Source organism: Lampris incognitus, chromosome 1 (genome assembly GCF_029633865.1).
Source record: "Lampris incognitus isolate fLamInc1 chromosome 1, fLamInc1.hap2, whole genome shotgun sequence".
NCBI lineage: Eukaryota > Metazoa > Chordata > Actinopteri > Lampriformes > Lampridae > Lampris > Lampris incognitus.
This window is the reverse complement of record NC_079211.1, coordinates 124,102,917-124,117,457: the sequence shown is the minus strand read 5'-3', so window position 1 is coordinate 124,117,457 and position 14,541 is coordinate 124,102,917. Positions and strand designations below refer to the sequence as shown.

Below are 14,541 nucleotides of genomic sequence, written 5' to 3'. Positions count from 1 at the left end.
TTCAGATATTTGTTCATACACATGGCTTGCATCTATCATATACAATGTCATATAGTGCAATATCTTTGTATATGTGCCAATGGATGTGGATGTATTTTGTACATTTATGCATACATGCTTCCTCTATTTGCAAATGTGATCTAATCATGTGAAAAGCTAATTGCTTCATCTATACATGTTCTTCCACATACATTCATCACACCCATCTGGGAATTTGACAAGGTGCAAAACAAACTATGTTGGTCTGGATCTTAGGGACATGTCTGCTGGGATTTTTTTTTTCTGTGTATGTGATGCTGTCTTCCTTCTGTATACCAAACTATCAGTGGTGAACAGCACACAGATTCCCGGTGGCTCTGCGCATTTGCTGCAATTATGAGAAGAGCCAATCATGCACAGTCTGTACACCACACATACTGTGTGAATGGCAGCAAGCACACTCTTATTTGTTAATTTTTTTTGTAGTATCCTCAATCTGTACTTTTTTTGTATTGTATTTGTGCTCTTACCTGTGTACTACCATCTTTTACTGCAGTGCCAGATTTATCCTTGAGGACCATAACATTTTCATCTCACTTAAACCAAATTAGGTACACAGACATAATTTCAAACACAACAGCGTTGTGTTTAACCAAACAAACTCGGGATTCTCAGAGTAAAGTAAGTGTTCTCGAAGAAGCACAGGGGTGATTGTTGTTGAGGGGTTGAGGGTGAAACTTACAGCGGCGTGCCGACTCCTGGCTCAGCTCCAACCTATAGATGGAAAGCCGATTGGCTCCTCCACACAAGTTGCTCTTCTCGCCCTTACATTCCATGTTGCATTCATTTTCAGTAGTGTTGGGAGCCTGGATCTTGTGGCCACAGTAGCACTCTGCTCCAAACTCCAGGCCTGCATACAGGTAACCTCTGGGCAAACAGAAGATGGGGGGGGGGGCATTATCAGCAGCAGCAGCAGCACAAGAAGACTGTGTAACTCAAGAGTTCAAGTTGCCATTGGAGTTTGATACCCTTATGGTAATGCTGATATGTTTGGACAGACTTGCTCTGAAGCGAGCAAATCTCTGCCCTTCAATTCTACCCACAGCCGCCGAGATTATTATAGAAAGAGAAGAAAGAATTGTCCAAAAACATCCTATCTTTACAGTTATAGCCATCCTGCCCAGAGGGAGGTGTGCGCTGCATTTTAAAAAGGCGATTATGAAAGTAGAAAAGCAGTCCAGCTGTTAAGAGCCAGTCCACTAATGCAAGTTAATGACTCAGTCAGACATTGATTGGATAATCAGTAACTACACACAAAGCCTGCAGATTGGATGTAGCACCTTTGTTGGATGCATAAAGGAATATAGCAAATTTATAAACATCCTCTAATATCACACTGGAATAGATACAATGTCTTTTTGTCTTTGAGGCTAAGTAAATTATGAATTAATACAGTATACTTGAAAGCTTAATCCATTAAACAAGGCCTATCTTCTCCTATGGGTAGCCTGCTGTCGCCTGATGAAGGATTTGACTCTAGAGAGGCCATTGTCATTAGATAGCAGACCCAGCACTCTCACAGCACAAATCCCCTGGGCTGTCAATCAAGCAGAGACCTTCCTGCACAGTGTGCCTTAGCCCTCATTCCCGAGTATGTTTTTATCAACCCCAGAGCTCTAGGAGGGAAGTGGGCAGACTGGAAAAGGCAAGCAGAGAGGAGGGTGGTGAAAATGACCTCCTTTCTCCTCTTCCAATTCTATTCCTGTTTTTCTCCCTTTTCCTTTCTGTAGATCAGTGATGGGTGTAATGTAATGCATTCAATAGAGCCATGTGTGATGTTCCTCAGGGAGAGGGAATAGACTCAAGAGAGACGGGAGATGGTATGGTGGAGGGCAGGGTGTGAGGAGGCAAGAGACAAGTGTAGCAGAGAGAGAGAGAGAAGGCAAGAGAGAGAGAGAGAGAGAGAGAGAGAGAGAGAGAGAGAGAATTGTGTGTTTTGCTCTGCCTGATGAAGAGGACAGACTTAAAGCATAGCTAGCCATTTCATATATGTGTTTAGCCACATATAAAAAACCACACACAAAGGTGTAATATTTAACCAGAGTCCAAATAAGCTCATTTGATTTCTGTTTTAGTCCACGTTGAAAAAATATATTGTCCTTTTTTCCAGCCAAACATGAAATCTAGAAGTGATGGGAAGAAAAAGGCCATTTCTTAGATAGAAGATGGTTTGATGTCATTTGTTGCGGTCATACCTTTCTGCACAGTTGTCCTGGCAACGGAAAACAGTCATTTTCTTATAGTCAAAAAAAGACACTCCCCTCAGTGCTCTTTTCTGTATATTGTCTATGTAGCAGCCGATGTACTTTGCTGGAAAAAGACAAAAAACAAAAACAAAACATAATTACATATAAACTGGAAGACAAGAATGACGCTTTACACATTCAAACTAGAGCACATACAAACCTGTATGAAATCGACACTCAAGCAACAAAAATATGTTTAGCTTTTTGAATTTGTCACGATTGCTTTGCAGCATTCTCAAAATAGAATAATAGCAGTTAAACCATTACATGACCATATGGCGAAGGTTTAGTTCTGACAGCATTTTCTTTCCCCTCGGTGTGACCATACGGTGTGGCAACTCTAAAGGATGGTCCACTGTAAGGAGTCCAAACTGGAGCAGTCTTTTATTTATTCATGAAGACATGCAACCCCTTCTAGTGGCCTGTTACAGAAATGGCAGTCATCTGCATTTTTCAGATGTGTGTGTGTGTGTGTTTGTGTGTGTGAGGGGGGGGGTTGTGCAAGTGAAGTGGTAATGCATGCCTTCAAAGGGTTATAGCAATCCCTCCTCCCTTCTGCCTCCTCATTAAAACACTTTTTTCATTGAGGTTATGCAGACTATGTTGTACAATAGCAAGCCTCTTGCCATCTGTGCGCTGCCATTATCCCTTTGAACCTGTGCTAATAGCTCAATGGGGGAAGCACATAGTCCTGACCCGATGCATTACTTTAATTGTAATAGCCTAAAAGGCCTGGGGTTGAGCAGCATGTTGTGTACTGGAGGACCTCAACAGTAATCTTCCCGACCATTGGAGCTGAACAGTAATCTCCTTTATCGCAAAGGGAAAAACTATGAAAAAATACAGCTGTACTTCAACACAGTTTCAACTTCCATGTTTCTGCCAAGGTTATGACAGTTGAAAACAAGTGCAGTGTAGGGGAAGCTGATTGAAATCTGGAGAGTTAATGCGATAAGAGTTGGTGTATGATGCAACTGTAGATAAAACAGATTAAAAAAAAAAGTCTGTTTAAACATTGGACAGAAACCTCTTCATTCCAATGAATACACTTCAGGCGGAGCGGGTTGACCATCAGGGAGATGAAGTCAAGTCGCAGCCATACATGGTAGTGACAGGTAAAGCCTTCCCCTAGCACTAAAGTCCCTTATTCACCCCCCAGTAAAACACAAAACATTAGCTTAAATCTGTACACAATACAAAACCTCTGAAATTTAGAGCATGATAATATCTTAAGTCTATAAATAACCAGCCCCTTCCCCACCCTGACAGTTTTTCTTCCCTAAAATGCAGCTAATAGTAGAATGTGTTTGTGTTTTATGGAACCATAAAATAAAAAAGTACCCCTATGCAGGCACCTGAGGCCACAGTATTCCCCCTCCACACTACTCCCGGAGCAGGTGGAATGTGTGCTGAGTGAGAAAAGCATTTTAACCCTATCATTGCAGGGCCCTGAGGCAGCTGTGGACTACTGGGTATCCACAGAGCACTAGTGGATCAAGGAGAGCCTAGAAATGCTTTGAAACCACTTATTCATTTGCCAGCACACCTTTAAAGATTCCTGTAGGCTTACCAGTTCAGGGATAGAAAGAAAGAGAGTAGAAGGAGGGAGGCTGAACAGTGGAGTTTTGAGGCAGGCTGAAGGGCTGACATTTGATCAGATAATCCAAAGGTTTAATGTAGTGTAAACATGTTTGTCTTCCTCTCCAAGTGTTTGAGGAAACATGCTTAACACGCTTACAGTGTAAGCAATGAAATTATTGTTTTAGAAATTTCCTGCATGCGCTATAATGCTACGAGCAGTGTTTTTATGGATGATTTCAAACCTTTTTTTTCTGCCCCGAAAACAGTCTCCATTGAACTCCTTTTTATCTGACATGGATCCAGTAGACCAGAGGTCTCATTCTCATTCTTTTCCAACCTAAAGGGGGTGAGTCCTAAAGATCCGATTTGAGAAACAAATCTGATTTGTCTGCAATCTGAACAAGGCCTAAAATTTCAAGTTTCGGGTGAAGTTTCACTTCCAGTTCAAGAGAGTCTTTCTTTGGGAAGAAAAAACAAAGGACTCGCTCACATTGATGACGTGCTGCTGAAAAGATACCACCTGTATGTCTAATCACAACCTCAAATTGCCAACCACTAATGTGATCCAGCAAATGTGCACTCACAGTGTATCTCTAGGAAATTTTCACTGACAGCGGTGGAGGCCAAGTGACCCTCTGTGTGTTCAACAGTGGGTGTATGTCTTTACTAGCTGGTCCGATTTCTATACATTTTGTTTTAAATTAATAAAACCTAAATAAAAATCTTTCATTAGGGATGGAAAATTATGTCTACATCAAGATAGCAGTTTGCAACTATCCAGCTTTGAGATACCATGTTCTGTTTGAATTCTGAGGTGCTGAGAGAATTTCTGTGAAGCTTTGGGGCACTTCCAAAAGGAAAACAATACCTCTACAATGGCACAGTGGTGAAGCTAGTGTTTGTTGAGTTGCTGTTGAAAATGTTTAACCTACCTCTTCCATCCTCCATGTCTTTGGCATTACGTCCTTTAAGGGCACGATTCCAGCTGCTGGTATAGTCCCCACCCCTGCCCTCAAAGTTCTGCCTGTCTTGTCCCGTCTTCTTCATCCATGGAGGGCCATACCTCCGGCCAGATCTGCGAGTCTCTTTAAAAACCCTACTCATGATGCCCAGGCCCCGGTTGTCTGAGGGTGATGTCTGACTACCCATCTCAGAAGCTACAAGGGGGTCTCTGCCTCCACTGGTTCCCGAGGAGCTTTCCCCGACGAAGCCAGAGTGAAGGAACACAAGGCTACCGGCAGTCAGGTAGAGGAGGATGAGGGAGAAAAAGCGTACAGGTTTCCTGCGGAAATAGCGCTGTATCTTTAGCAGCGGCCTGGCCATACTGGCTCCCCCTGCCGCTCTATCACACAGTCCCAGTGGCAAAAATTCATAAAGCAGAAGAAATCGTGCCGGCTCCTCCTTCTCTCCTGCCCAAATTCACTCAGTGCAAACCGGACAGAAGGAATCACAGAACAAAAATTTTAGTTGAAGTCTATGTGAAGGTCACCACAGCCAAAGCGGGAGTTTGCCCTCACGTACTTCTGCCCAGCTTCATGAGGCAGAGGTTCTGTGCCCAAGCACCGTGTGCTACCAAGGGATGTCCTCGTGGGAGTTTCTCTACGTGCCCTCCGAGAGCCCAGCCTTGAGGGTGTGTGGAGAGGCCATGGCATTGAAAGGTGAGTGACTCAGCATGAAAGATGGATCACTGAACACCGCTTTCACACCAGTTATCAACCTCGGTGATGCCAGGGCAACAGCGGCACTTTCTCAGGTTTTAGTTACTGATTGACCCGGGATCCCTTGCCTTTGTGTGACCAGCCATTTACTGAGAAAATCCAGGAGGGAGGTGGTGACTCACCATCTGCAAGAGAGGACAAGAATGACCACACGGTTGAGTGAGCTTTTTTGCAGATTGTGGACAAGGATAACATCAGCTGAATCAAAAAATATGAAGTCAACAAATACACTGCAGTTTTAATGGCGCTGCAGTTGCATGTTTACAAAATCTTTGGGGAACTAAAGAAAGCAGAATAATTAGAGACATAGTGATTGGTGTATTTGGTGTGTCTGCTTTTGCATGCTCTGGTGATGGTGTAAACTGCCAAAACCATTGCATCAGCGAACAGTAAAAAAACAACAACAACAAAACAAAAACAAAACTAACCCCCCCTCCAAAAAAAAAAAGAAAAAATCCTGGAAGTCACGACAATAGAGTTGTTGATTAGGTTTTATTGGACTTTCATGTTGTTGTTCTGAGGTACCAATTAAACAACCAGTGTGTAAATATTTTGAATTGCTGCTGTAGGGCATTTTCAAACTGACAGATGAATTATGGGTAAAATGAAATCGCAACAGTGGGAGCTGTCACAAGAAAGATTTGTTTCTGCTATAACTTCTCAGATTAAAATCAATCAACTTTTCACATAAAAATGCAAGTCCTATCATGCAACATGCCAAGTCTAAGTAAACTCATTTTCCCATAATGATTTCCTTGTTTCCCTCATAGCATAGCTCATGGCATCATCTAAACTATGTTGACATATCAATTATGATTGGGAATCATAAGCCAATTCTCAAAAAAGCTATTTATTCCATTTCTAGCCTACGGAAATGTGATCTGTTCTCAGGATGAAATCGAACCATTACAAACCTATAGCTGTCCTATCAGCCATTCAGTTTAGATGTTATAATATGTTGAATTTCACTGGTGGTCAATAAGAAAAAGTCAGAGGGAGAATTGTTGGCCCCTTGATTGCAACGTTGTTCTTTTTTTTTTCATCTGCAAGTATAATTAACCACATTATTTTGTCAGTGGCCACTTAGATACAGACACGAAAAACAAACAAACGTGAGAGTATGGGTTTGTGTGTATCTAACACACACACACACGTACTAAGATTTTTATATATTCTTTTGGATCCCCCCTCCCCCCTTTTTTTCTCCCCAGCTGTACTTGGCCAATTACTCCACTCTGCTGAGCCATCCCGGTCGCTGCTCCACCCCCTCTGCCTATCCAGGGAGGGCTGCAGACTACCACATGATTGCCAGCCACTTCTTTTCATCTGACAGTGAGGCGTTTCGCCAGAGGTGCATAGCGCATGGGAGGACCACGCTATTCTGTCCAGTTCCCCGAACAGGCGCCCCGACCGACCAGAGGAGGCGCTAGTGTAGTGACCAGGACACATACCACATCCGGCCTCCCACCCGCCAACTGTGTTTGTAGGGGCGCCCGACCAAGCTGTAGGTAACACGAGGATTCGAACCGCCGATCCCCGTGCTGGTAAGAAACGGAATAGAACACCATGCCACCCGGACGCCCCCAACGTACTAAGAATTTGATGGGAAAAGAGATCCAAAACATTGCTTCACCCTGTACCATCAACACTAATGTTTCTGAGAAACAATGTGTGTGAAAACTAAATGAAATAAAAAATTAAATAATAAATAATAAATAAAAACTATAGCCATGATAACCAAGAAATAATTTGTTAGTTTACAGTGCTGATTCATTTGAAATCTGTATCTCTCATCTTTGGTCATAATTTTGTAAATCTCAATCTAAACCTTACTTTTAAGTGTACCTACCATGACACAAGCAAATTAAATATCCATCCATCCATCCATTTTCCAAGCCGCTTATCCTAAGTAGGGTCGCGGGATGTTGGAGCCTATCCCAGCAGTCATAGGGCAGAAGGCAGGGAAACACCCTGGACAGATCGCCAGTCTATCACAGGGCCGACACATTCACACCTACGTACAATTTAATAAGTCCAATTCACCTGACCTACATGTCTTTGGACTGTGGGAGGAAACCGAAGCACCCGGAGGAAACCCACGCAGATACGTGGAGAACATGCAAACTCCACACAGAGGACGACATGGGATTACCCCCAAGGTTGGACAACCCCGGGGTTTGAATCCCACCTTCTTGCTGCGAGGCGACCGTGCTAACCACTGGGCCCCTGTGCCGCCCAAATTAAATACTTCTTTAAAAATAGTTGTAAGGGACTGCATGCCTGCCTCAAATACTTTGGCGTCTCTTTCAAAATGGGCCTCTACTGAGTGATTATAGACAAACCTGACAGAGCACAACTTGAATGAGTAAAGCAACTCTGTCCTCAGGGTCAAGGAATTTTCCAGAACATTCGAGGGGACACACCCCTGGGGCTCTTTCTCTGGATGAATCCACCAAACACTTTTGTCACCTGAAACCCCACCTGTGCCATAACTCCCACCCCCATCAGCTTTCAGCTTCTCTGGGTTGTCTTTTGGTAACCTGGGAAGAGCCCCGAACAACCCTCAAGGTGACATGAATCACAATCAGTTCATCACAACTTATATGTGAGAAAAGACTGAGAATAGAAAAGTTCCTAAAAAAAACTCAGAAGGCTTTCAGAGCCCTTTTTTTATTATTAAAAAAAAGAAAAAACTTTTTTTCTTAGAAGTCATAAATTGCTGTGACTTGATATCAAAAAAGTACAACGTTCTTCCTTGGAATTTATTCAGTTATTTCACATGACTTATGATGAAATCAGTTCGTCCAGTTGCTGCAAAAATATATTCTTACTATTCTGGAAACTGCAAGGCATTTCAGAATGAGTGCGTGTGTATATATATATATATACATATATATAGTCCATATTTTCAGTATTGCAACATTTTATTTGCTTAAGAATTCCAATATATTTCAGCGTCCCGAGAGATTCAGAGATATGCTGATCGTCAAGTTTATATATACTGCTCAAAAAAATAAAGGGAACACCTAAAAACACAATATAGACCTCGATGAATGAAATATTTCAGCTGAAAATCTTTATTTATTAGACAGAGGAATGTGTTTAGAGCAAAATAACCTAAGAATGATCAATGGAAATCAAAATCATTAGCCCATTAAGGTCTGGATTCAGAATCATACTCAAAATCAAAGTGGAAAATGAGAACATAGGCTGATCCAACTTCTGTGGAAATTCTTCAAGACGATTCAAAATGAGGCTCAGTAGTGTGTGTGGCCTCCACCTGCCTGTATGCACTCCCTACAACGTCTGGGCATGCTCCTGATGAGACGACGGATGGTCTCCTGAGGGATCTCCTCCCAGACCTGGATCAGGGCATCGGTCAACTCCTGGACAGTCTGTGGTGCGACATCGCGTTGGCGGATGGTACGAGACATGATGTCCCAGAGGTGCTCGATTGGATTCAGGTCTGGGGAACGTGCAGGCCAGTCCATAGCATCAATGCCCTCGACATACAGGAACTGCGGACACACTCTGGCCACATGAGGACGAGCATTGTCATGCATGAGCAGGAACCCAGGGCCCACTGCACCAGCATATGGTCTGACAATGGGTCTGAGGATCTCATCCCGGTACCTAATGGCAGTCATGGTACCTCTGGCTAGCACGTAGAGGTCTGTGCGGCCCTCCAAGGATATGCCTCCCCAGACCATCACTGACCCACCGCCAAACCGGTCATGCTGGAGGATGTTGCAGGCAGCAGAACGTTCTCCACAGCGTCTCCAGACTCTCTCACGTCTGTCACGTGTTCAGTGTGAACCTGCTCTCATCTGTGAAGAGCACAGGGCGCCAATGGCGAATCTGCCAACCAAGATGTTCTCTGGCAAAGGTCAATCGGGCTGCACGGTGTTGGGCTGTGAGCACAGGCCCCAATTGTGGACCCACTGTGTTTCCCACTGTTTGAGCAGAAACCTGCACATTAGTGGCCTGTTGAAGGTCGTTTTGTAGGGCTCCGGCAGTGTTCCTCCTGTTCCTCCTTGCACAAAGGACCAGATAGCGGTCCTGCTGCGGGGTTGTTGTCCTCCTGCGGCCCCCTCCACGTCTCCTGGTGTACTGGCCTGTCTCCTGGTACCTCCTCCATGCTCTGGACACTGTGCTGGGAGACACATCAAATCTCCTTGCCACAGCACGCATTGATGTGCCATCCTGGATGAGCTGCACTACCTGAGCAACTTCTGTAGGTTGCAGATACCGCCTCATGCCACCTCTAGTGGTGAGGGCACTAGCAAAATGAAAAACTAACCAAAGATCGGCCAGAAAAGATGAGGACAGGCAAATGGTCTGTGGCCACCACCTGCAAATCCATTCCTTTTATAGGGGTTGTCTTGCAAATTGTCTAATTTCCACCTGGTGGAAATTAGACAATTTACCAACAGGTGAAATTGATTCACAAATCAGTGTTGCTTCCTAACTGGACAGGTTGATATCTCAAAAGTGTGATTGACTTGGAGCTACATTGCATTGCTTATGTGTTCCCTTTATTTTTTTGAGCAGTGTAGAATACCCTGAGCTCAACAGCTGTGAAAACAATATGAAGAGGGCATGAACAATTAATATTTTCCATCTTTGTATTGTTTTGTGTTCTGCTCCCTTATGGGAGACATGCGATCAATATTTCAGGAAAAATGCAGTGAAGTGAGTCTTTCCAAACAATGCAATAATCCAGTTGCATAAAACAAAGGGAAACACATCTAGACACATTCATTGTGCGAGTTACAAGACATACAGTACCTGATACAAGTCGAAGCTGAAACCAAAGGTGTCTGCGAACATTTTACTGTACCTAAACTGTAATGGGTGGAGATAGTCGCCAAAAATATCAGAGAACATAGTCTAGAAATGTCCTGTGATGCCTCTTCTGTGGGTATTATAATCTGAAAACTGTGAAACTGTATGATATGAAAAACTGTACCTCGTCAGGCTACCTAGTATGGGGAAGGCATTGCAGTCTTTAGTGAAGGTACACAGAAGGCAGTTCCTTTGAGGTGGTATGTTCACATTTCATAAGGAATCATCATAGCTTGAAGAGAGGTGAAACAGACCTTCAAACCAAGAGCTACTAGGTTCGCCAGCATCTTCTAGAGGAGATGCTCGTGAAAGTAGAAAAAATATGGAGAAATTACATAGGGATACATTTGACAATGCTGTCGCCTTCTCACTCTCTCTCTCTCTCTCTCTCTCTCTCTCTCTCTCTCTCTCTCTCTCTCTTTCTCTCTCTCTCATATATGCAATGCAAATGGACACATTCACAAAGATGCACACCCACACACATTCATAAAGATGCACATCCACACACATACATAAAGATGCACACCCACACACATTCACAAAGATGCACATCCACACATTCACAAAGATGCACACCCACACACATTCACAAAGATGCACATCCACACATTCACAAAGATGCACACCCACATACATTCACAAAGATGTACACCCACACACATTCAGAAAGATGCACACCATAAAAATGCAAAACATAGCATAATGCCACACAGCCAAGGAAACTATTCCTATTATGTATATACATCCATTTACAGACATGAAATTGAACTCTACTCGTGGCTTTTCTGTGGGTTTAAATAACAGTAGCAACCGTATGCATGTAGTTGGTAGTTAAGAGTAGACTGGCCTTGAATGGATCCTTCATAAAGCAGAGAAAGAAAGAAGAAAGAACTTGTAGGATTCTCTCACAGGTCAGCAATTCAATACATTGAAGTCTCTGATCAAATCTTCCCTACACCTGCACTACAAACAAGCTATTGCAAGTGAAATTTACACACTCAGTGTAAAAAAAAAAAAAAAAAAAAAACTAAGTGTGATATGTGTCATTTGGGTGAGGATAGTGGATGAGGACAGAGGATGGACATGGGAAGTGCTTTGGGATTCCAATAGCCAAATTACAGCCATCACTCAAACAGAGCAGACGTGAACTCCCTGACTGGCCATTAATTCACATTCATATTAAATGAGCCAGCAAACATTTAATCAGAACGGATTTGGGGTCGGAAAAATATCAAACTTAATCTTTGCTGGTCTGCCTGACAGCCAGCTCAGCTAGTGCTGTGGGTAAATGGCTGCATGGGTCACTCCATAAATATTTTTCATATCTGTCCTGGGACTCACTGACCATGAAAGGGGCAGAAAGGGGCCAGAGCATAGTCACCTCTGACCCTCCAGGTCCAGAAAGACCAACTATGGTGGCAACTTGCCTTGTACACTTGTTCTTTTGCTGACATCCAGAGGGTGAAACAAACAAGACGTGGTATCTATTAAAAAAGAACTTTACAAAATTCCCACAATGCACCTTAGAAATCAGATATTGTAGCTATGGTTGCACCCAGGCCCAGATTGAGATACTAGCAATGCAAGCTTGCCTTGTAGTTTCAGGTTGAGGGAGGATCTAATGGTTTAACATGGACAAATGTAAACATAGGACTGTAAAGAAAGGAGACCACCTGCTGACCAAGACTATGGCAGGTACAAGACAGGGACTAATCTCATGACATTTGGGCATTAAGTAGAAGGACAATTACGCCTGGCTTCAATCATTTTCCAGCTATTTTCCTCTGCAAATATTAACAAGATATGAGCACCAAAGCAGTGGTTAGAGTTCAACATTTATTCATGGTCTGAGTACATAAAATATAAAGTTGGGCTTGCATTCTGCGTATGCATTCAATTTACATTCCTTTCCCTAGCACCGTTGCCAAAAAGACCTTGTTTCGCTCCAAATGTCTTGGGAAAGTGGGTGAGGCTTTTAAACTGTTAGAACTCCAACTTTGCAGTTCACCCCAGCTGAATTAAATCAGTTGAAATTGATACCATTCCATGGTTTGAACTGGCCTTAGCTGTCTGTTTTCACAATGTTATTGTGGAATATGGCCATGATCACAATGAAAACAACAATATTGTGAGCTCACAGTGTAGAGCTATAGAGGAGATGGTGGGCTGTAGAGACTAAAAGGCAAGTGAAGCTCCTTCAACACAGCAAAGCCAGTCAATCAACATTAATAGTACTAGAGAGCAGAAATGCACTATACTGTGGAACTCTCGTCATCACTAACAGTAAAGTCAAGAAAACATGGCATCAGGTGGTCTGGTGCGAACAGTCAGTAGGGGAGATGTTCATGAACTTCTGTCTCTCCTCCCACCTCTTCCGTTCCTCTGTTGCTATGTGAACATAACAGTAAGTTTGAGGGTTTCACACTTCAACAACACATTACTGCTCTACAGCAGCCTACATCCATGAGAGAAGCCTCCTGTTGTCATGATAAAAGCAGCAGTGCAAGGGTTAAAGGCACTGCTGCAGCATCCTGTAAGACAGCCCTGACCCTCCTCTCACCCTGCGGCCTGTCTTTACGCTCTCCTGGTGTGTTTGGCCTGCTAGGGCACATTAGCTGTGTTTGGCAAATTAAATTAAATGAAAGATTGCATTCCTCTCACTGTGATAACACTGACCATGTTTACATTCATGTCTTCATTCGGATTATTCATGTCCTGCACCATCTACTGTACAAACTCTGCTGATGCCCTACTACAGGGTCAGGACAGACTGCTTGGATTTCTTGAAATAGGGGTTGGCTTTCAATCTCTGAATGACGATTCGACTTGATTCATCGGAAAAAAGAGGCTTGTTTATCTAAAATGAATAGATGGGAAATGCATTTCATGTCGAGCTACTGTATTTTGAATATATGTACGTGTGTGTGTGTGTGTGTGTGTGTGTGTGTGTGTGTGTGCGTGAATGAGATCTGCTCAGTGACATGTAATCATAAAATAAAAGCATTGGGAAAGTCTAATCAGCAAATGTTTGCTCAATAAATATACTTGGGCCAAAAGGGATTTTAGTGATTTTTTTTAACTCGGATATTGAGGCATAAAATCAAGAATGGTCATATGAGCTGATTGCATGCCAAACCTTTGCCTTCTCTGTGTAACAGCTTCAAACCGCTCGCTCAAACACAGATGGCGACTCTTAGGAGTGCATGACCCCTGAAAACTGGTGTATGCTCACAGGACTCTTTCAAGAGCAACGGGATCAGCATGCCAAAATCGCTCTCTTTGCTTTGTGTCTGCCAAAGGTAGCCAATATGTGTACTAGAGCCTTGGCTTCTCATCTTCCGACCAGCCACTTTAATTAGACCGGTGTCTGATCATGGTGTGTGTCAGCGTCAGTGACTGGCTCAGTGCCCAATGCAATTAAAGTACGCGTGGCCACTCAGAGGCCCTGGAAGCTCATCTACAGAGATGCGGGTCCCTCGACAGTCTCAGCTTCCTACAAAATGAAACCTGGAAAGCAAGTTTAGAAATAACCAAAAGTCACTTGGTATAACATGGACTTCAGCATGTTTTCGTCGCAAACCCACACTATGCTCATAAATCATTTGCTGTACTATAGGCAACATCCGATTGACAGTCATTATGAACCGTCAATACAAACCAAGGCAAAGCAATCAAATGTGCAATATCTGCTGGAGTTAAATAGAAAACTTCAAACATTCTAATTGTGATACTTTGAACTGATGCCATTAAAATTAACGCACTTGGACCTGGGTTTTGAAAACCAACAACAAAGCCAGAATGTCCAGTGACTGCTGGTAAAACAAAGCTGTGAAAAGAGCGCTTTAATAACACTGCACCATCTCAGGTCTAAAACTGACACATAGCAGTGAAGGACTGTCTTACATTAAAGAATTTTATGAGTGAATGAAGCCAACCTATACTAAGATAGAGGTATTTTCCAGCTATGGGCCAAACTATCTACATAAAGCACAGTGCAAAATTCATAAAGGTTATTGTAAAACAATGAAAAAAATGCTGATTTGCATAATATGTAAACCATAATATCCTACAGGAAAAACTCAATCTTCTGCAGGTACAGAGCATGCTTCTCA

General features: G+C 43.0%; 1 protein-coding gene across 1 annotated transcript in view; it reads right to left on the bottom strand.

Moving 5' to 3' along the window:
- wscd2 (WSC domain containing 2) overlaps positions 1 to 14,541 on the bottom strand; it is a 57,133-nt gene that overhangs the window by 12,794 nt on the left and 29,798 nt on the right. Inside the window, exons 2-4 of the mRNA XM_056287989.1 lie at positions 4,799 to 5,709; positions 2,235 to 2,349; positions 722 to 906 (exon numbers count right to left, since the gene is read on the bottom strand). Coding sequence (XP_056143964.1) covers positions 722 to 906; positions 2,235 to 2,349; positions 4,799 to 5,189 — 691 coding nt within the window. The 5' untranslated portion in view covers positions 5,190 to 5,709. The remainder of the gene's footprint in view (positions 1 to 721; positions 907 to 2,234; positions 2,350 to 4,798; positions 5,710 to 14,541) is intronic.